At 46.2% G+C, this 22,196-nt stretch overlaps 1 protein-coding gene across 4 annotated transcripts; it reads right to left on the bottom strand.

The window, feature by feature from the left end:
- Positions 1-2,077: 2,077 nt before the first annotated feature.
- Positions 2,078-21,233, bottom strand: PM20D1 (peptidase M20 domain containing 1). 4 transcript variants are annotated; one of them, XR_012838935.1, is made up of 15 exons: positions 20,984-21,224; positions 19,486-19,572; positions 18,637-18,869; positions 17,133-17,219; positions 16,189-16,322; positions 15,641-15,760; positions 14,781-14,856; positions 14,491-14,552; positions 14,145-14,223; positions 12,960-13,031; positions 12,290-12,458; positions 11,492-11,591; positions 10,495-10,654; positions 4,289-4,370; positions 2,078-2,127 (listed from the first exon to the last, which is right to left on the bottom strand). XR_012838935.1 is itself a non-coding variant. In XM_075776134.1 (14 exons), the coding sequence occupies exons 1-13, from the start codon at positions 21,186-21,188 to the stop codon at positions 10,525-10,527; spliced, it is 1,554 nt and encodes a 517-aa protein (XP_075632249.1). In that variant the 5' UTR covers positions 21,189-21,224; the 3' UTR covers positions 4,289-4,413; positions 10,495-10,524. The 4 variants fall into 4 exon arrangements, 3 of the variants coding, with proteins under 3 accessions (XP_075632249.1, XP_075632248.1, XP_075632250.1); XM_075776134.1 differs by lacking the exon at positions 2,078-2,127 and having other exon boundaries at positions 4,289-4,413; XM_075776133.1 differs by lacking the exons at positions 2,078-2,127; positions 4,289-4,370 and having other exon boundaries at positions 8,340-10,654; positions 20,984-21,233.
- Between the last annotated feature and the right edge of the window lie 963 nt (positions 21,234-22,196).

The following is a 22,196-nucleotide window of genomic DNA, read 5'->3' as shown; positions in this document are numbered from 1 at the left end:
TTCTTTGATGTGTGACACTTTAGTGCATTTTCTCCAGGTCTTCCTCCAGCAGCACGACTGCTGTGATGGGGCACACAAGGCAGAGAGAAAAACAGATGAAGTCAAGACCACTGAATAACACAGAAGCTTAAAGGGCTGAGGAAACAGAGAGTAGATATGAGACAGACTGGTTTTTAGAGATGATACAATCCAGAAAAGCTCTTCTTACTACAAGGGCTTTGTCACTTTCTCCAGTGGCACTGTCCCTCTGCAGAATTTGAGTCTGAAGGCTCCTGCAGGCTTTTGCTCTGTTTCAGCCTGTTTCGCGCTCTCCGTCAAAACGGCCAGCAATACCGGCAAGCTCCAAGTGTCACTGTCATCCTCCGCTTCCAGAACAATTTCTCACCTTACAGCACCAGGCAACGAGAGTTCTTATTTAAAGTAACAGCAAGTTCCCAGTTAAGGTTACTTACTGAGCTGAGCAGGCTGTAGGGTGGGAGCTGGCATTTGGACAGCCTTAAATTTAACGTCACACTCCAAGAACTTGTCTTTCACCTGAAATGTACGGAAGGAATACAGATGTTCTGTCTGGTGTCGTGGCAGTCAGCATAACGGCTCATTCATTCAACAACATTTTCCTCCAACATGTGTTGAATGCTGTGCCTTCAACATACAGCCGCTATAGCTCTACTATCCCCCTGACTCCTTAACCCTCTTTCACAACCCTTCGCACACTTCGGGGGGCTGTGTCGGGGACCTGAGGGGAAGACCACCTCTTCGCTCCCCGTGTCCCAGAAGCAAGCACCCAGGAGGGACCCCCAACCCACAGGACACGGGCATGCTGCCCGGAGGTCAAAGCGCCGCACGGAGCCGCCGGGCACCACCGCGGCAGCCGGCGCTGCCTCCCGTGAGCCCAGCGCAGAGCCGGAGGGGGCCTGGGGACGGAGCGAGGCCCGGGGCTCTGCCCCCTCTCCGGGTACCGCAGCGCTGGAGATGCCGCAGCGCCCGCAGAGACCGGCAGCCCCGTTCGCGGCGGAAGCGCTGCCGGACGAGGGCGGGGGGGAGCGGGCGGCCCACACTCCCGCAAGCCACCACGTCTAGAGCGGCCCCGGCCGAGGCCCAGCCCCGCCGGCGGTGACAGCGGCCCCGGGAAGCGCTGCCCCGAGCAGAGCAGAGCTGCCCCGGCAGCCGGACCGACCGACCCCCTTCCCTGCGGCAGGGGCTGCCGCGACCCCCCGCTGACCCTGCCGCGGCCCCGGAGCCCCGGGCCCCCACACGGTGCCGCCGCAGCCACCGCCCGCCCTCCCGCCCGGTGCGCCGGGCATCTCACCCTGCGCACCCGCGGCGCCGCCCGCTGCCCGCTCCGCTCTGCCCCGCCGCGCTGCGCCGGACCCGCTACGGGCTGCCCCGCACCGCCCTGACATCACCGCCCGCCAATGGTGGCCCTGCCCAGCGCGCCGCGCGACTCCCCTATTGGCCAGACGCGCGTAGCGTCACACCCTGCCCCGCCCCCACGACGAGCATCCCACCCACGCAGCCGTGGGTGAGCGAGGCCCCGCCCCTTCGCGACTGGGAGGCGTGGCCTGGGGGTCACGTGCCGCTGAGCCCACATGGAGCCGGCGGGGTGGCCGCCATCCCTCCGTCCGTCCCGTGTCCCTCCCGCCATCCCTCCGTCTGTCCGTGCCGCGTCCCTCCCGCCATCCCTCCGGCCGTCCCGTGTCCCTCCCGCCATCCCTCCGGCCGTCCCTCCGTCTGTCCGTGCCGCGTCCCTCCCGCCATCCCTCCGGCCGTTCCGTCTCCCTCCCGCCATCCCTCCGGCCGTCCCGTGTCCCTCCCGCCATCCCTCCGTCTGTCCGTGCCGCGTCCCTCCCGCCATCCCTCCGGCCGTCCCGTGTCCCTCCCGCCATCCCTCCGGCCGTCCCTCCGTCTGTCCGTGCCGCGTCCCTCCCGCCATCCCTCCGGCCGTTCCGTCTCCCTCCCGCCGTCCGCCCGCCGAGTTCGGGCCGCTCCCGACTCTCACCTGGGGCGCGGTGTTGGAAGGAATGGCTCCTGCTTCCTTCTCCCCGCTGTCCGTCCGTTCTCGCTCCGCTAGGCTGGCGGGGTGCGGGGTGCCCGAGGCGCCCTCCCGGGAGGTCTCGTTCTCCCCACCTGGGGACAGGGGGGTCACAGGTCAGATCACGCTCCCCGTTCCCCCGGGGTGGCCGGGCAGGGCAGGGGTGCGCTGCTGTCTCACCCACAGAGGGGTCTGGATATACCCCCCCCCATTCCAGGGAAACGCTGGGACCGATGCTCAACGCTACGTCCAGCCGAGCCGCTCACCTGGGGCGGCTCAGACAGACTCTGAAATAACAACCCAAGGGCATTTTATCAGTTACAACGTATTCATGAAGCACAGCTTTGGTACGTTGTCTTATCCCTTTGGGAACGAGGCAATACAAGCAGTATGGGCTGGCTTTCCAGCCGCGGTGCCAGACTCGAGGGCTTCTCTGAGGTAGTTCAGCAAAGAAAATCAGGAATAGCGTCACCGCTTTGCATCTGTTTATGCCAAACTGTCCCACAACAAATATGGACATAAAAAGCAGTAACTCCTGCTGCAGAGGTCAGTGCCTCATTGCTCTGTAAAATCCTGTATTCTTGAATGAAACCAACTCTTCTGATTCATATTTTCCTTTTATTTCCCCTTTTTTTTTTTTTTCTCCCTCTTTTTTGCATGAGTGGAACTTTTGACCAGTTGTTGTTTTTCCTTCCTGCCTTGCCTTTCCTCCCAGGAAACAGTCAACAGCAAGTTATTACCCAGAGTGATTACGTGATCCCCAGCTCTATGCCTTGGAGACAGGTCTTGAGCCAATAACAGCCGCTATGACACAAGCATGCCGTGCCAGGGGAAGAGGGAGGGCAGCGCAGGAACTGCGTTCCCCCACAGCTACACCAAGTCAAGTGTGACTAAAGCTGGTGACTTCATTTCTTAAAATAAGGAAACGAAGGTAGTCATGGTCAATGGCAGCAAGAGATCCATTGTGACTGAGATGCCTCTAACGATGTGGGCTGCCCTACTTCATTTCTCTCTGCTCATATAAAAAATTGGGCACAGGGAGCTTCCTTTCCTGAAATACTTCTTGTTGTGGAAGAAAAAGGTGAAGGGCACACTTAAAGCAGAGCACGATATAAAATTATATCAAGCAGCATGAAGATAGCTCAGATAAACCCACTTAGGTTTTCTGACTTTCTCAGGCCCAAAAACCTTTGCAAATGTGACTCTTCTAAGAAAGCTGAATTTCTGGAGCAGGTGAGCAGAGTGCTGCTTTCACTGTGATAAAGTAACTGGCAAAGTGCTCTGGGTTTTGTACCTATCTGCTGCTAGACAGCCTGCTTGAACCCAGTATTTCAAGTGGTGATGAGCATCTGCAGTCATTTAACTAATTCTCATGACCTCCTGCTGTGACAGCAGCAAAGAGACATCAAGGAAAACTTGAGACATGCAGAGACAACGTCTTAAGCAGTTCCAGAGTCAAGTTGGAAGTGGAGTTCCAAATCCTGCCTCCAGTCCTAATCACCATTTTCCTTTGTCCAAATAAACCTCGTTTGCAAGGCTCTCTTTCTGCCTTCATCTTTCCTTCCTGACTTGGAAAATCCGTATCTCCCCTACAGCAACCATTCTTCCTTCACTCCTAAAAACAACGCGCACCAAAATGTGACCTTGTTGATTAACAGCCCGGCCAGCTGCACGCTCAGGAAGTGGAAGCGTGGAGACAAAAGCCGCCTGAGACAAGAAAACAGAAATAGATAAAATCCTCACCAGCAACGCTGACGCGCAGAGATCAGAGAGGCAGAGGATGAAAGGGCAGGAAACGGGTTTCCAATTGCAGGGTAGCAGGTACCAAAGGCAACAAAATACTTGGAAAGGAAAGAGTTGACCACTGAGCTACACTAGATCATGGAATGTTGTGCCATGTGTTCTACAGCAGCCATGTGCCGTTAGCACTACCAAGCTGTCCGGCTCTGGGCAAGCACTCAGTGATGGCCTAGGAGGCTACAATGTGTATAGGGTTTTGCTCTTTTCACAGAACAGTCGAGCAAAAGAGTTTGGCCAAAGCCACTCAAAAACCCAAGCTAACATAGAATTTGGCAGTCAAACCCTTTGCTCTCTGTTCTAGCTCCACCACTACCTGTCACATGTAAATGCTGATCTGAAAGGAGTCCCAGCCACCTTTGACCAAGGATTCTGAGGGAACCTAATGCTTAATCTCTTGTAACCAAGACCCTCAACAGGCAAACTCAAAGACTGAATAGGTTATGGATAACGACTTACCCCTACAGATGTCAGTCCAAAGCAAAAGCAGTTCACAAGGGCAGGCAACAACGTCAGCAGCTGACCCTAATCTGGTCCTGATCTGGGAGAAGAGATGTAGACCATGGAAGTTCTGTTTTACCAGCCTGGAAGCAAAGAAAACCATCACCATCCTTTTTCCAAAGGTCCAAATGACTACCGCTCCCAACCGTGTTCATGTGTCACCCACGTGCTGTGCCTGCTGTGCCAAACATAGGTCAGACTCAGTCAGGTACATCCCTTGGGCTTTTTGCCACGTGAGAGCAGCTGGCAGAGGGGAGCTGGAAGGTCCTCGCTTCCTGCGTTCCACGAGGCCAGCAGTTCCTGTGGCAGCAGCTGCTGACCCAGTGACAGCAGGGACACCTGTCATGGAGGGACTGAGGACATGCCTCACATTTCTGCTTTGCTCCGGATATAAGCTGTGAATTCATTTATATTCAGAAATTAGGCTGAAGAAACGACTACCACCACCAGTCTGCTGGACTGGTCAGAGCAGACACTGATATTAAAAAAAAATATAAATGAAAATCATCTCAACTCCCCCCTATTTCCTAGTCCACGAAGACTCTCTCACTTCTCAAAATCCCAGACAACATTGGATTAACCTTTTCTGGTGTCTATGTACAGGTAGGCAGTACTGTAATAATGACGTTTAAAAATCTAAGTGTACTTGGGAGGACAAAAGTGCTCCTGGACAAATAATAATTACTTTTTCTGAGTACTTATACAGCTTGTCAGGTAGGCTGAACTCAGACCTATGCTGATGCTAGACTAAGATATGAGTAGGTGAGCTAGTAAGTTTAAAGGTAGTTCAGATATGCACACACCAGATGTAGTGGCTGCAGTACAGTCAAAATAATTAGAATCTGGGAAAAAAACCCACAAACATTCAGGTTTTCTCCTATGGGCTTTCTGGAGGAGTTAATATCCCCTCCTCTGGCCATTGGATCAATCTGTGATAGTAATCCTCTACTGCCTTTCTCAATCATCTTCACCATACAGAAAATAACCTGGTGTAGCTTTGGTAACTGGACACAGAGCATGCAGAGAGCCTCAGCACTGACACATAGTCAGCACAGTCACCGAGCAGAGGATTACTGCCATGAACTAGAAGGAACTTTTTTGGGTACTCGGTTAAATAACTTGAATGGCATCCAGGTCCATCCATGTGGTTGCATTTCTAGTGGAAGATCAGACAGTGTTCAAGTGATCCAAGTACTTCCAGGGCTACAATAAGCCATACAATTGTGTTGGATTAAAAATACTAAATTTAAAAATGCATGCAAAGCCCTCTGTGATATGCTACATGACTTGCATGTTGCTTCTCATACCCCACTACCCAGGCCTTGACCAACTCAGAGGTAAATCCATCAGTGACAAAGAACTCACCCTTTGTCCCCTGCCCCCTGCATTAACCACTCTTCCATGTGGTCATTTTCCTTCCTGCTGAGAACTGACTGCAGCTTCCTCTGGGGCCCACCATCACAGCTCTTAAATCAGCCAGAGCGATCTCTACTGAGTGAAGCAGGTCACTCCCTTCCCTACCATGCTGAGCTCTTTATCTCTGCCGCCCCTGCTACCCTGGGAAGCTGTGGAACCGGAAAGCAGAGCCAAGCCCCCCGCACGGCAACTCGGATGACACACAGCCTTCACTGTTGTTGCTCAGTTAAGGAAAACAATTCCCTGGGCAGCACTTCTGCATGCCTCTAGGCCTTGCTACAGGCACTGAGATATGTTGGCATGCAACTACCAATGCCGTAGTAGACACCTCACAAGTCATGGTGGTACAGTTTCTTTAAATGGTTTTTGGGAGAGCCTGAATTTGGGGACTAAAATGGCAAGTCTGTAAAAGTTTCAGCTAACAAGCTCTGCAAGGGGGCTGTGGATGAGGACTGAATGCTTTGGCAAGAATCCGTGCAGGGTTCAACCTGACAGCAGCAGGCAGTACTGAAGACCACTGAAGGCCAGGATTAAGGGTCACGGGCTGAGCTACAGGTGAGGACTGCCTCTCTCTAATAGCAAAGGATACACAGCCTCCAGATTGCTCAGTGGATGTCTTGATCTATGGCACTGATAAGGCCAGACCTCAGCAGCACGGGCTGAGCTGAGTGGGGAAGCTTTCATAGCACCTGCTTGAGAAAACGGATTTCACCAGGTCCATGAAATGCCAAACAAAATGGCAAAAGAGGAGACAAGAATATAAGTATCAAATGCAAGGCTTGAGGAAACAACTTTGTAAACACCTTGTTCCTGCATTCTCCTCCAGCTCTGTGCCTGAACTCTCCACGGTCACTTGGGGCTGAAAATAAACCAAGCCCTTTTAAATAGAGGTCAGCAACAGAGCTTTCTTTAGAAAATGCAGGTGTGGAATGTGACCTTTTCTCCATCATGTACCAGGCCTGTGTGACCCTAAATCGGCTGGTCTGCTCGCTAGCAGGCTGCTGTGGCTGGACAACCACAGACCAGTTGCTTTGAGTAACTGTTGTCAGAAGAACAGCAGCTTTGCAGACTTGGCTACAAAGAAGAGGGAAGAAGGAAGTTGCTATGGATATAACACAGGAACATGTTAACACACTGGAATTGGACTAATACAAACAGTGTTCAAAACCCTGTTAGGTATGACACCAAGTTATGTGTCTTCAGAGCAGAAAATCAGGCTTTTCCTTCTCTGATGAATCAGAGGTAATTGCGCTACATGCTCAAAGCACAATGACTCATTAAAAAAAGAATAGCTCACAGAGCTATTAATCTGTGTTTTCATGATGTACTTGGCATTATCAAGTTAACTATTCATACAACGTAAAGTTGTAGATGACATTAGCAGAAAAGGCCAGCGCATTATCCTGACGCTATGATTCACAGGATGACACTAAGATTTCACATACCGCTCAAGATGAGAGACATTCTCTGAAAACATATCATGGGAGCAGGAAAATGGGGTGGAAAGCAAGCTGTTCGGTTCAGAGAGGTGTGCAGACACCAAATCATTGAGCGACCCTTCAGAACTGCGCCAGATAAGCATGACATGGCAGCTAATATGATAAAGTAAGGAGATTTAAGAATATGGAGGGCAAAGCTGCTGCATGAAAAAAGCACAGAGGATTATCAGAAGTGACTGGAAAAACTGGGCAGAGGTGGGGAATGTGCTTTTTCACCATTGGATCCTGCAAGATACGTTCTGTTTCAAGCACTTCAGTTTAGTGGCTTCGGGTTGCAGTAAAGCTCTGTTGAACATTTACCCAATGCAGAGGCACTGCATGCTTTCAGCACTGGCTGATGAGCAGCACTTAATGAGGCTCTGCAAAAAGCTGCATAGCAAAACCTCATGGCACATATTTGCACAGTACCTGCCAAAACCAACCCTGCCTTCCCAGCACTGTTTGCCCTTCACTTTTCCTTCAGGAGCAAAACGAATCTTCAGATGAACATCCTCTAAAGAAACAATCCTCACTAAAACACAGAGTCATTTTTGGTTGGGGACAGGAGATGACAAAATATAACGGATGCTTTATGTCTTTAGGACCCATTTGCTATTACAACAGGCAACAAATCTCCCCTTCCAGTCAAAGTGAAGGCTTTAGAGTCAGTCATCTTTATAGAGACTTGACACAGAAAAAACACCCAAAAACTTTCCTCCGCCTCCCACTCCCGGGGATGTATTTTATTCTGCGCTGTACTCTGACACATGGCCTTTGCTGTGTCTGCAACAGGAGTTTGCAAGAGGAATGACACCTTCACAAAAGAGCCATAGACATGTGGCTAAACAAATTAATGACGTTAGGGCACACAGACAAAATGCAATAAACCGTAAAAGATGCAAGCTATTTACTACCTAATAATGCATAAACAGAGTTAGCTAATTTTGTATAGAAAGGGGAGCACCAGGGATGGTGCAAAGATTAAAGCAGGCTGGAAAATATGCGGATTTGTTTTGATGGAAGCTTTATGACTTGCTCTAGTGTAGAATCAGGTGTGGAAATGACTTCATTGCAATTATACAGTTACATAAAAAGAATAAATAATAATCAGAAAAGACTCTGCATTCCTTGTTTTATTAGATGAAAATGCCGATCTGGTTTCAATTATTTAGTGGACTGATACAGTTTTAGCCCATTGCCTATACTGATAAGATCAGCTGCAAATAAATAGAGAACGGTGAACAGAAAGAATAGGAATCACAGTTCCATCACTGTTTTTCAGGATATGTTTCAGGGTATTTCCTGTACATTCCAGTACGTTTTACGATACGAATTTGGAGCAGAACAACCACTCATTCCAGTGTCTAATTCAAACTCTGAAAGAGACACACACGTCTGCAACACTGCAACAGGAGGAGTTGCACTAGTACCTACAGCAGAGTCTGCAAGTCAGTACAACAAAGCAGTTTTCACCCAGTCTTTACTGTGGCTAACATCTGGTTCTCAATTCTTTGTTTAATTAATAATAGTAACTCCAGCTAAAAAGAATATCAAGGCCAAAAGAATGCTTAACCCTTTAGAGCTAACGAAGTGTTGTGGTTTAACCCCAGCCAGCAGCTCAGCCCCATGCAGCCACTCGCTCACTCCCCCCCCGGTGGGATGGGGGAGAGAATTGGAAGAGTAAAAGTGAGAAAACTCGCGGGTTGAGATAAAGACAGTTTAATAGGTAAAGCAAAAGCCGTGCACGCAAGCAAAGCAAAACAAGGAATTCATTCCCTGCTTCCCATCGGCAGGCAGGTGTTCGGCCATCCCCAGGAAAGCAGGGCTCCGTCACGCACGATGGTGACTTGGGAAGACAAATGCCATCGCTCTGAACGTCCCCCCTCTTCCTCCTCCTTCCCCCAGCTTGATACACTGAGCATGACGCCGTACAGTATGGAATGTCCCTTTGGTCAGTTGGGATCAGCTGTCCCGGCCGTGTCCCCTAACTTCTTGTGCACCCCCAGCTACTCACTGGTGGGGGAGCGTGAGAAGCAGAACAGCCCTCGACTCCGTGTAAGCACTGCTCAGCAGTAACGAAAACATCCCTGTGGTATCAGCTCTGTTTCTACCGCAAATCCAAAACACAGCAGTGAAGAAAATGAACTCTGTCCCAGCCAAAACCAGAACACAAAGGCAGGCATGCTAGTGCAAGAAGCGCAAGATGAAGTAGAGTCGACATCAATGGCCTGTCTACACCAGGATTCCCACAGAGCTGACTCAACAGAAGTGCTGCAGCAAAGTGAAAACTGCTTGCATAGGCAGTGAAGGCACAAAGAGTCTCTGCTCCCACTGAACAGGAAGAAGCTGAAGGGCTTCACTATCTTTCACAATCAAGTTCTCAAAGGAACAGAAGAGAAACAAACACTACAGAAACTGACTCAGTGAAAAGAGAATATATATGAGCAGACAATACTGATTTAGTTTCCTATTTAAAGCTGCAATTCCTCATTCCGACACCCAGCTAGACAACATACCCTGGGCCTTACTGAAGGGTGAGAGAAAACCAAAAACCAAACCTCACTGAAAAGACAGGAAGAGAAGTTTTCAGCTCTCAGATCAGGGCAACATCAATTAAAGCAACACAGCTAGAACTTCTGGAGCTCAGTATTTTAAAACAGAGTCAGAAATCAGTGCATACATGCATGGGAGAACTTAGCAGTCTCAAGTTAACACTGATACTGGGTGAGAGCACCCTTGATGCTGGTTGAGATGCTGGGGAAGAAGCCCACACTAAGCAGCAGTGCAACGAACTATTCGCATAACTCTATCAATTACATGAAACCTACACCATGCCACAAACCTTTCATGTGAGCTTTTGACAGACACATCATTTGTGAAAAATCAATTAACTGTATAAAACGAGTTTGTCAAAAGCACACATAGGCATAATCACCTCTTTTCTGATAGATGAGTGACTGCTGATTATAGCTTAGATTTTTAAGTGACTACCAATTTCAGAGGCTTAAAGAAAGCGCTGAAAAAAAATAATTCCATCAGATTAACGGCTGCATGTCAGACCAGGGAGGAACAGAAATCAGGGTTCTTTTTGTATTTTGTCCAGGTTCTTATCACTTTCTGGCAAAACGTACATTTGCCTAAAGCAGCAACCAGCATTTTTTTCCATCTGTATGTAAATCCCAACATGCAAAAAACAAACTCTAGACATAGCTCAGTACACAACACACAACTGCATCTCATGGCCCAGACCCCTGCCACCTCAGAGTCCACCTTAGTAGCTGCTCTTCTCAGGTGCGTTTCTCACAGCTCGTGGGAGTTTGCGTGAGGCTCCGGAAGCTTGTCGGTATCACAGTTCTTAATCAGCTGAAAGAGGAACTCGACCTGCTTCTCGTAATTCTCAACTGAGATTCTCTCATTCAACCCATGGATCCTGGTAGAAAGAGAAGAATGTTTTTCATTCTAGTGGGTATTTGTGACCCACCTGCATATACCCAGCACCCTATTTGCCTGTTCACTTCATAAGACAACACACAACGTAAAATACAGCAATATACACCAAATACTGCACTGTAACTGCAATGTCTGTTCCTCAGGCCAACCAAATTTACTGATTCTAAGGCTCAGAGCACAACTAAGTCCATGGGGTACGTGGAAACAAAAAAACCCCAAACCCAAACAGTATTCTAGCTCTCTAGTCATTTCTTGGCCATTTATGTCACTGTCCTGTACAGCTATGAGAGCGCTCTATTCCTGTATCATCTGCACCTCAATAAAACAAAAAATCTAGTACAAGCTAAATAAAGAAACAATCCTTTGCATGATGATGTTCTTTGTTATCACTTCATCCCAGGAAACCTAGCTTCCAGCTTTAAGGAGCAAATAAATTCAGAGTGGCATGCGTCCAAACATACAGAGGAATTTCTTAAACAAGGCCAACTACCAGAACACCTTTCACACTGCTGCACTATATACGGGATCCACTCAGCTTCACAGCATTGCTGTACTACCAAAGAGGACACCTAAATGAGGTCTGGTCTGCATGTGAAGTAGAGTAAGGGCTAACACTCTCACAGTGTAATTACCAACCCCTATTTGTGCAGCACCCAAATCTGCAGGAAATGGGTGGCCTAACAGAACGTGAGGCAACACCACCACCACGCCAAGGTATACAAGGTTGGGTTTCCTTCTTCTGCCTAATGCGTATCGATTTTCTCTTTCGGTAGTCCCCACCCCAAACAGCTGCGTGCATGCAGACAGAATACAGTACCTGGGAAGATCGTCTGATTTCAAGAGCAATGGGTTAAATCGATAAATGGCATTTGTGACGTTAGTGAAATGCCTGCTGTCTGTGTTTCCAATACATGTGCCTGGAAAACAAACCTCAGGTTTACTTTGCATGAGAGCAGCAATTTAATGACCACACTTTTCCCAGGAGAAAGGAAAAGCAAATGATAACAGTTCTATATGACCCCTTGCCACACCAAAAGCAAAATCGCTGGAAACAGTTTACTGGTACATTCTCTCCTTCATGAGCAGAAGGAACTGAACATACAATTCAATCATTCTAAGAACAGCCATGATAATCAGCCTTCACAAAAGTTTAAGCTTCAAACTGCAGTCCAACAAACAGTACAGAACTAGGAAGGAGCTGCAAGAAAGGGAAGGGGCTGGGATCATAAGGAACAATACAGAAAAGCAGGAATGGCTTTGCCAGCTATGAAAACAATAAAAGAAGAGCTAAAGCAAGAAGACCTCCTACTCTCCCTCACAATTCCTTTCTTCCTTGAAGAGATTCCTTTGTATGGAGAGTGTCAAATTCAAGTCTCATTGTTTCTGTCAGTTTCCTGTTTGCTTTTTTACTTCCACTACTAAAAACAACATTAAAACTTTAAAAACATAAAGAGGGGAGCCAATAAAAAGAGGAAAACCCAGCTGTTTCCAGCAGTTAACAGCTGGAGTGGAGAAATACACAGAAAATGGAAACAAGTCAATATTGGGGATGGGGGATAGAAAGGCAGGGCGGAAGCTGGAGAGGAAACAATAATCATCACATGCTTGCTGTTACCTGGGACTACGCTGTCAACATCTGGGAATGTATCCAGAATGGTTCTTTGCAAAATATGGACTCCAAACGTCTGGTCATCCCAAGGACTGATGGGGAGTGGGTCAAAGGCCTCTACTACATCTATCTTCACTCTGTCATCAGCAACAGTGTTTCTAACTATCTCTAGCACCTATGGGCAAAATACAGAGATTAAATAAGCAAAAGAAACGAGAGAGCATCCATTCTAGATGTCAGCAAATGTTCCGCTTTCCAGAAAACATTTGTCCTTGAACTGCCAATTGTGGCTGCAAATACAGATGCATAGTTAGGACTGAAACCATGCAGCAGTCTCTCTTCCTCTTACTCAGTGGATGGCTGACACTTAAGCTAATCCTTCCCCCCAGTGCAATCAGATGCACGTCACTGTCTCAGGGTATTCCTGAACTGCTTCACTCTGAAAGGCAGGTGGTCAACCTGCTGCTGCTTGGTAGTTGGGTCATCCAAGCAAACCATCCAGAATAAACTTTCAGAGCAACTCCCAAATCTTCCCCTTCCTCCGCTGTTATGAATACAGGGAGAGGAGACGAGAAGAGTGTTCTTATAGAACAGATTTGCTGCCACAAATGGCCAAGTGCTGCCCAGCTCAGAAAGGGATGGAGAACAGCCCCGCATCCGGGGGGACGGCAAGTACCTCGGTGGCCTTCTCTGCAGAGTGGATCCGGAAGTTCACGGTTGCTTTTGCAGAAGGTGGGATGACATTTATCTAGAAAAAAAAGGAAGAGCCAAAACTTAAAAGGAAGTTAAAACCAGATTAAAATGCCAACTGCAAACTCAGAAACTGCTCAATTACAGGCCTCAGACTAAGTCTTCACTGTTTCCACTAAGTGCAGTATCTCTTTCTGTACTCTGTGTTAAAACACTGTAAATCTCATCTATAATGCAGATAATGACACAAAGAAATATTAATCAATTCAACAAAAATGAAGTTAGTTGTTATACAGAAATTTTCCTCTTGAGATATGCCCTCTCCCTTCAGAAACTTTGTATTTAGAAATTCTGAAAGTTTATGTTGTTTTTTAAGCAATATTTTTACCTCACTCTCATATTACTTTTCCCCACACATGAGACATGTAAGTCACTTAATAAATTATGTTACTGAAGACACACAACTCTTTTTTGTTTAACAAAATTATATTCATTCTGTAGAAAAGAAGGTACAATCTTTAGGAAAAAAAACCCCAAGAAACCGAGGTGTCACTTCTCTCCTGGCCACTCAGTGTCACTGTTCAGCCACTGCATCTTGTTTTCTTGCCCAGTGATGCTTTTCAGTAACAGATTTTTTCAGGGACACACCAAACAGCCTGCTGCTTTTCCAGAGCTACAGTATTTTCGGATAGCTACACCTCCTTATCAGGGCAAGATCTGGCTGTAGCTGCCAGAACCTGTTATCTCTCAGTCCAAGGTGCACACTAACCCTACATGAACGAAGGTAAATGCCAGACCCGTGCTCACAAACACAAGACCCCACCTGGGTGAGGGAAGCATTTATGACTGTGGCAGTTTCAAATACTGTCATCGATACTTTGTATGATTACACAGAAAATACTCTCTCCTGTCCATCCTAAAATATAAACAATCTTAACAGTGGTTTACAAAGATCTTTTTGTGACAGAGATCAGATACTTCTGAAAGGAAGTAATTTTCACCTGTAGCTAAATCCTAGCCACATCTAAAGTAAAAATTAGACTGGTGGTGACACCACATGGGGTCTAAGACCAGGGCCCAAATTGATCTTGTAACTGGATATAAATAGGTGGAAACCAAATGTCCTAATTGACTCATGGCTCTACATAGAGAAAAATCAAAATGAAGCTACCTTGATTCCTGCGTTAAACATCGTGACTGCCGTAGTAGTCCGAATCAAGGCATTGGTGGAAGGTTTCGAGGCGAGAACTCTTACAAAAAAAAAAAATTTCAAAGAAGTTTAGTATCGATAAAACATAAGCACCACAATTACACAGGCAATAAGCTGAATGATGGCATGTTCAATTAACAAAGTGGTCATTAGCAGTAAAGCGCTGACATTGTCTAAACTATGAAATAGTTTAACTGGTATAACTGATAGGTATAACTGATTTCCTGGGAAGACTAGAAAGGGCTAGTGGTCTTCATCTTTTAAGGGTGAGAGGCTGGGAATGGTCATCAAGGATGTATTTTCTTACCTGCTGACAATAGGTGAAAACAGCCATAGATTGCTCATGATGAGATTGAGAGGAAAACTGAACTAAGGGGAAGAAATAACACCACAAATCAGAAAGTTTCTTGTTTTCAAGAAGACAGTGTAGTCACTTGGCTATGGCTGAAATAATTCTGGCAGAAACAATAATCTGGGAGAAAGGCCAGCTTAAGTCCTGTCCAGGAACTACGTAACTATGCTCTAAATTTATATGCTGGGTTATTCTTCACTTATTAATATGAAAATCTGAGAATGAAATCATAGTTCTTTCCTCACCTCTGATGCAAGGTGCTCTATAGTCATGAGTTCTGGCCCATGGCCAAACAGATTGCGCAAGGGATTCTGCTCCAGTCTATGGCAAAACAAATCAAGATTTGAAATTTTAAAAAAATCTCTGACTATTATTGCTCCAGAAGGTTGACAGGGATTTGATTTCTGAAAGGTATCCGTGTATTTGAGATGCAATCACACTTTCCTCTCCTGGTAAGTAAATCTGCGAGCACAGCTCCACAACAGATTTCTGAGCATTCTGGTCACATGCAAAGACTTTCTTCAAAGAACAGCTGAAAAAATCCAAAAGCCTGCCTCTTACAAAGAATACATGGAAATCTAGAAAAATATCACACCAAATTCCATCATATCTGGGCATACTAACTTTTTCTAAAAATACGTATTTATTAGCCAATTTGATATCTACACAGACATGTAAAGAGATGATTTACCCAGTCATGTTCTGACTTCACACCATGTTTACTGGCTTGGATAATTACCAGATAGAGGTAGCAGGTATGTGCAAAAATAAGTTCCAGAGAAATTCTGCAACCCACACAAAGCAATCTCTATTGCTACAGAATAAATGATGGTAGACATCATGATGCAGCAATTGTCTTGATTTTAAAGAACCAACTGACACTAAGAACAGCTGAAGTGAAAAGACACTCCGGACACTTGGCAACTGTCCTTTTGCTGGGGATTGCATTTCTGCCCTTCACAGTGAGCTACAAACTTCAGTTTCAAATATACAAGGGGGATTTGTAAAATACTCTAAATACAAATATTAAAAAAAAGTCACATATCAGTGACTTAGGAGTCTGTTTGACTGTCTTTGATGTTATATATGACAGGGAAGCTCTCACCTGGACATCGCTGCTGCAAGAATGCCAATACTTGTCTCCTTAGGAGGAAAGGATGAATGTCCTGGATCTTTTTCCACAGTGAAGTTCAGTGTTATTGAACCCTTTTCTGTGATAGCAATTCTGGTCAATGATAAACAAATAAATGATTAATACAACTCCAAACACACATGCACAGACTATAGGTAAAAAGAACTACTCTGCGTATTTTTAGTATCATAAAAAACACCAAAGCAGCAGCAACAGCAAATCTTCAAGTGTTGGAGGACTGACGTCTTGGCTGTTTCTCCAGTGAGCAGACTCTACAGCATACAATTAATGTGCACTAGGTGGAACATTCTGCTTTTGTCAGCACAGCTGTGATGGACAGCAAACAAATGCTGAAGGTCCTTTGCTTGCACTTTGTGCCACTGCTGTAGCTTTAGCAACACCAACACCACCACATGCCTTGAAAATGTATTTTATTGACATTAGCAAGGTCGTTCCTTGCTAGTAATAATTATTGAAAAATGGATCACTTTCATCATGGTCAATTGTGTTCTCTTACTTACACAGCTACTGGCTTCTTCACTCCCGCAATGATGCCATCTAGTATTGCACTTCCCTCATCTAGTAAGAAGGAGAGTTTCACTCCTCTGGCTTCCAGGAGAGCTGCAATCTTCATTGCTCCCTTCCGACCAAACACCTGTGAGAATCCAGTCAGAAGAACCGGTCAGATTAAGCCACACCATTGGGAAGAATACTGGAAAACATCCAGCTGTTGACAGTGCCCAGTGCTACAATGCAAAGAATGCAAGAAATCCCCTAATGAACAGCTCTGGAGCAAATTGTCAATAAAAGACGGTCAATAAAATTCATTGGAGATTGTTAACGGCCTCACAGCAGGTGAATTTATACCCGCATTGAGGAATGCTCTCATTCACGAGTCACTGAGTGTTGCTTTGAATCCTACTAGTTCTTGGACACAGTGCTATCTCAGAGCTATAAATCCACAGATTAATTAGTCATATTAAAGAGATACTCATTTTAACTGTTAACAATTCTTTGTCTTTATATTTTGAAAATGAATAAACAAAATCACCTCATCTGCCTCTTTGTACCATTTACTAGAGGGTATACCCACAAGAGAAGTGGAACATTTTTGATAACTCTTCCTGATCATTTGGAACAATCATGTAAATCTTAGCCCAGCTTTTCATGTATCATATATACTCCCAAATGTGATGCCTGCTGCACCTTCCATGCAGAAAAGAATTTGAAATAACACTCTACTGTTTTCTTTTCACTTTGCCCATCACACCAAACCCTTTGTCATTGTCACTTAAAGGCAAACAATCAATATCTAGCTATGACCACATGCCTGACACAGTATCTACCTGCATAACCAAGAAAAACAGGAAAGACTTTCTAGCTAAACAATGTGTAAAAATTAAGCCTTGTTACATACATGAACAATGCAAACAACTCATTATTTTGATGAAACAAAAGAAAATACCTCTTCATCATGTCCAATGCCAACATAGAAAGATCTGCGAGGTCTGTAATTTCTTCTCAGCAGAAATTCTAGAGCTTGAAGAATACCCTGCAGAAAAAAAAAAGCAGAATGTATTGTTCTTTTCTTGTGTGTTAGTAAGGAGAATAACTGTAAAATAAAGCAATGTAATGTAAAATAAATAGGATGCATTCACAGCCCTTAAGGAGACTTTGTCCCATTCACAGTTAGGCTTTTATTTCTACAACTCCGACTGATGATACTCATATTCTCTGGAAAACACACTGTGATATTTTTGATCAATAATGCTTAAGACTTAGTGTGCTACACAGTGTCAGTGTACATACACAACATACAGTGTAGGCTTGTTCGTGCTACTGATGAAGTCAGTGACAAACCGCACAGAAAGCACGACAGAGTTATAATTATCCAAGGAATTCACTGTTCCTTTAAACTGCCTATCCTACAGAGTTTGGCTCTGAATGGAGCTACCAAGTTTTGTACAAAAAAGTGCTAAGATGACAGAAACAGAAGAACAAGAAACTTAGTCTGAAGAATGAGAAATGAAATCTACCATTTGCTGTATTATTCCATCTCACCTGTTTTCTTCTATTTAATCCAGTTATTTTTTTACATTTCAGCAGGAATTATATTGCCTCTACCTTGTCAGCACCCACTTTTGCCACATTCACTGAAATTGTTGATTGTTATTGTCCATTTGCGGAGTTACTTGTGCAGTGCACAGTAGAAGGAAGCACCAAAACAAAGTTTTAAGTTGCAAGGCTTTGAAATTGATGAGTAAACAACTTGAAGAAACTTTCTAGTAGTATGGCCTATGCCATAATAAGCAGCCACAGCATCTGTGACATTCGTTTGTTAAATGTCTGTTTAAATTTAAATACAGGGCTGTCACAGAAGTAATCTTTGCAAGTCACAAAGGACTGTTTTCCTTATTAATTTTTCCATCAACCTTTTCCCAAATGAGAAATCCTTCACAGATCAATCTTTTTCTGTACTTCATTCCTCCCAAATGTACTTAGTACAACAGCTCTTTGTTCTGCCACAGACTAAATAAAAGATACAAGGTTAGTTGACTATCATATTAAATAAACATTGTTTATTTTGAAACTCAAGCCTTTTCAAAGGGCCAAGTTTGCCTCTGAATGCCCATATGACACCTGGGAAGAAGTGAAAGGTCTATCCCTGATTTCAAACACAGCATTTGGCATAAAATTTAATTATGGTATTTAATCAAATTATCTGCATCTGTGAACATGTTTTTCTGTATCTTCTAAGAGCTTTAACTCTGCTTTCTTCAGTAATAAAACACCACTCCATTTCTAGGAAAAGCTGGGAGAAAACTGCAGGGCTTAGAAATTTATCACTAACATCCCGCATTTAGAGGGGCAAGAGAGATAATATAGTAAGCTTCAAGAGAATAGATTCCTCCAAGCTGCCTTTTTCAGGCTTTGTATGTCTCTGAAATGATATTACCAAGATGACGTACTATGGCAGAGTTTTTGTTATCCAGCGTTCCTCGTCCATAGATGAAACCTTCATGCTCTGCAGCTGAGAAAGGAGGGAAATCCCAGCCCTCTGGAGGAGCAGGCACAACATCCATGTGTGCAAGCAGCATATAGGGCATCATTTCAGGGTTAGAACCCTGAACAGTAAAGAGATGGCTGTATTTCCCAACAATTTCATGTTGAATGAACTTTGAAGAAAATACAGCCGGGAAGACTGTTAAGAAAAATATTAAACACACATGAAAAAGAAAAATTAACAATAATGCCCCATTTTATCATTATATACTCCACAGAGTAGTCCTCTATTTAGCTTCAAGGGGAGCACTATAAACAAGACTGCCCACAACAAATTTGCTTCAGGAAGCAGATTTGCAGCTTCGCTCTCACGCTTCTACCAACCCACCTCACTTTGTATTTAAGACCTTCCTAAGCAAAACCAGGAACTGTTGTTCACCAGTGCTGCAGCTGTTTTGCAGGTAGCAATGATGGGACTGCCAAAAAAGTAGCTCGAAGCAGGGGCAGTCTTCCTCTTTCCCCGCCCCCCCCCCCCCCTTTTTTTTTAATGGCAAGGCCATCTAACCATCTCAAGACCCAAAAACCACCATTGCAAAAAGACATTTGAACCTTCTCTGTTCTAGCTTTGGCCGTTGCTACACCAAAGTACACTGTTGCAGAGGTGACTTATGTATGTCATTTCTGCCAGTTCTTTCCTGAGGAAAAACAAACTAAAAATCTGCTCCATTATATTCAAGAGCCATGTATGTTCTCTTTAATTTGTTTACGAAAATAAAATTGAGCAGCAGAGATTGCTAAGAATGAAAGGTTAGTACCTTCCTGAATGTAATTCCCAAATTCTGCCATGGCAGTTGTATTCAAGTCCTCTGGAGATATGGAAACCGTTGGAATTTTAATAGCACCTTTAATGAAATACAAAATAGAAATCATTCAACACTTAAATAAGTCAAACAATACTTGAATTGCATTTCAAAAAGGAAAGTAATATTTACGTTCCTGAATATTTTTCAGGTTTTAAAGATTGTTTCACAGGACAGTAAGAGCTGCCACAATGAAAAAGACTGATGTACTTCAGCCGAGCTGCACGCATGCAGCACACCCGTATTTCCTTCCAGTTTCAGCCAAGGTATTTCTCTAGATACCTCAACTCTGTTTTTCATCCTGAAGTGCTGAATGATATTGTCAGAAATGCTACTGCCGAGAAGCAGCTGCATTTTGCTCAGGTGAGCTGATTCCTGAGAGTCATAAACTATTTTGGCAGCTAAGCAGGTAGCTTAGTTGGGAGTTCAAGGTTCTTTTCCAATAGTAAGTCAGGTTGTGATGGCATGACTGTTACAGCACCTCCCTCATACTGCTCCAACCCTTAACGATATATAAACGCACAGGTCTCTGTTGCTCCTTCTAGTCTGCTCTGTCTTTTAAACAGGGGCAGACAAGGCTGCTCTCCAACATCGAGTCACTGTCGTACAAAACATGGGTGCAACTTAGTCCCAACCACAGCTGGCTTTCCTAAGAGCATCTGTCCAGTGAGGTTACAGATTCTTTTAAAGGTCATGTTATTCAAGAAGAAACACAGAATAAAGTATCTCTTGTATGCCTGCATTTTCCCATTCAAAAGTACGTAAACAGAATTTGCTAGGCAATAAATCTTCCAAACGAACAACATGTGAGATTTACAGAACCCAACCCCTACTTGAACAGTCACGGACTATCGCTTCATGCCAGACTGTGGTTTCCTGCAAACTGCCAACCCTCATGAGATGTAAATAACCTCAAAGTCCTCTGCAGAAGACACAACACACCCTGACTTGGTATGGACAGGCTGTCTGCAGCCAAGTGGTGTGCAAGATTTCAGCCAGCAAGAAAGGAAAGAAAAAAAAACCCAACAAAAAACCAACAGGGATTTATCCAGTGGACAAAGAGATGCCCAGCAAACGCAGTCACGGGGTGCCTGGAGCACTCTGCATGAGGAAACAGCGAAGAGAGCATGGGATGAAAGCTGGCTTCAGGAGAACAAGCAACCGGTTCCTCCAAGGGGGAAAGCACCCGAGGAAGTGTCCTTCCTCACGGCTGCTGCGCTCCCACCCGTGCCCCGTGGCCGGCCCTCGACGCCAACCTCTCTCCCTGCGAAGAGGGCTGCCACGGCCGCAGGGCGAGCTCGGGACGCCCCAGCCGCGACGCCGGGGAAATAAGAGGGCTGGCAACAACCCCCGACCCGGGGCTGGAGGGGGGCACACTGGCTGCAGGCCCGCGGGAAAGCCCGGTGGGCCGGGAGGGTGGGGCCAGCCGGGGCGGCCCGCCGGGCCCCCTCACCTCGCAGTGCCTCCTTGAGCTCCAGCCTCTCGCCGGCACTGAAGGCGGCGGTGCCGCCGCGCCGCGCCCACAGCCGCGGGATCGCCGGGGCGCGCAGGACGTAGGCGCGGAGCAGCACGGCGGCCACCACGGCCAGCAGCGCCGCGGCCAGCCCCAGGCCCGCGGCCCACGCCGCCACCCGCCGCCAGCTGCTCCCGCCCGCCATCCCCGGTGGACTTCGGCCGCCCCGTTGAGGAGCGGACGGGCGTGGCCGAACGCCAATCGTCACGCACCCGCCCGAATGGGCGGCCAATGGGCGCCTTGGACACGCCCTCCCCGCGAGTGCTCCTGGGAGTTGTAGTTCCGCGCCGCGGCACTTTGGAAATGGCGGTTCGGTTCTCTCTTCCCTCCGTCAACTCGCGTATTTCTTACCTCGAGGTGACGTTTAGGAGCCGTGGCGAGCGGTGTCTGGTACCCGCAGCAGCAAGCAGTAATAGCAGTGTCCCCTCACTCTGGCTTGGGCCATGCCTGGAGCCCGCTGGCAGGCCGAGGGCACTGGGGCTCCGGGTGCTGCTGCCAAGCTGACGGGGTGTGTGGGGGGAAAGGGGTGTCTGTGGGGGGAAAAGGGGTGTCTGTGGGGAATAACCACCCCCAGGGTCAGTGGGGCCACGGGCCAGGCAGGAGGATGGCAGCCAGCGAGGACCAGGGCGAGGGACAGGCCTGAGTCGGGCACGGTGCTGTGCCCTGGGGGCTTTAAATCCGCCTGGTTTTCAAAACTTGTTACTTCTCGCTTGGTTTCAGGAGGGAACACGATGGAAAAATTGTTCTTCCCCTGTTTACAGCTGTCTTGTACTGAATGTGAAGATTTATCCCATCTTTCCATGGTATAAACTGTACCAGACGGGAGCTGCCGTGGAAAGGCTGCTCTCCAATCAGCAGAAGAAGCAGATGATTGTTCACACATTCTTTATTATCAAAAAAAAAAAAAAGAACAAAACCAATATTAAATTAAATAAATTACAAACATTTCTGAGCTGGTTATACATCATGTATTTATCAAGTAAGGCTGCAGAGCCCATTACACGTCAACATCACTGTTACAAGGGCAATAAAGGGACACTGGAAATTAAAATTTTTTTACCCTAGCGTGAATTTGAGCTTCCCTTATTTTCTCGCCCAGGCACTTGGAAATTAAGACTTTGAACTGGCCGCGTTGTGCCTCCAGCAATGCCAT

This window comes from Balearica regulorum, chromosome 25 (assembly GCF_011004875.1).
Source record: "Balearica regulorum gibbericeps isolate bBalReg1 chromosome 25, bBalReg1.pri, whole genome shotgun sequence".
Classification (NCBI taxonomy): Eukaryota; Metazoa; Chordata; class Aves; order Gruiformes; family Gruidae; genus Balearica; species Balearica regulorum.
Note: the sequence above shows the minus strand (reverse complement) of the source record. Positions and strands in the feature narration are given on the sequence as shown.

Coding starts and splice junctions, on each gene's coding strand:
- PM20D1 (XM_075776133.1), bottom strand. CDS start 21,188: ATGGCGGGCGGGAGCAGCTGGCGGCGGGTGGCGGCGTGGGCCGCGGGC. Junction 18,870..19,485: donor TGGGAATTACATTCAGGAAG/GTACTAACCTTT, acceptor TTTTCTTAACAG/TCTTCCCGGCTGTATTTTCT. Junction 12,459..12,959: donor CTGCAGAGAAGGCCACCGAG/GTACTTGCCGTC, acceptor TTTTGCCCATAG/GTGCTAGAGATAGTTAGAAA.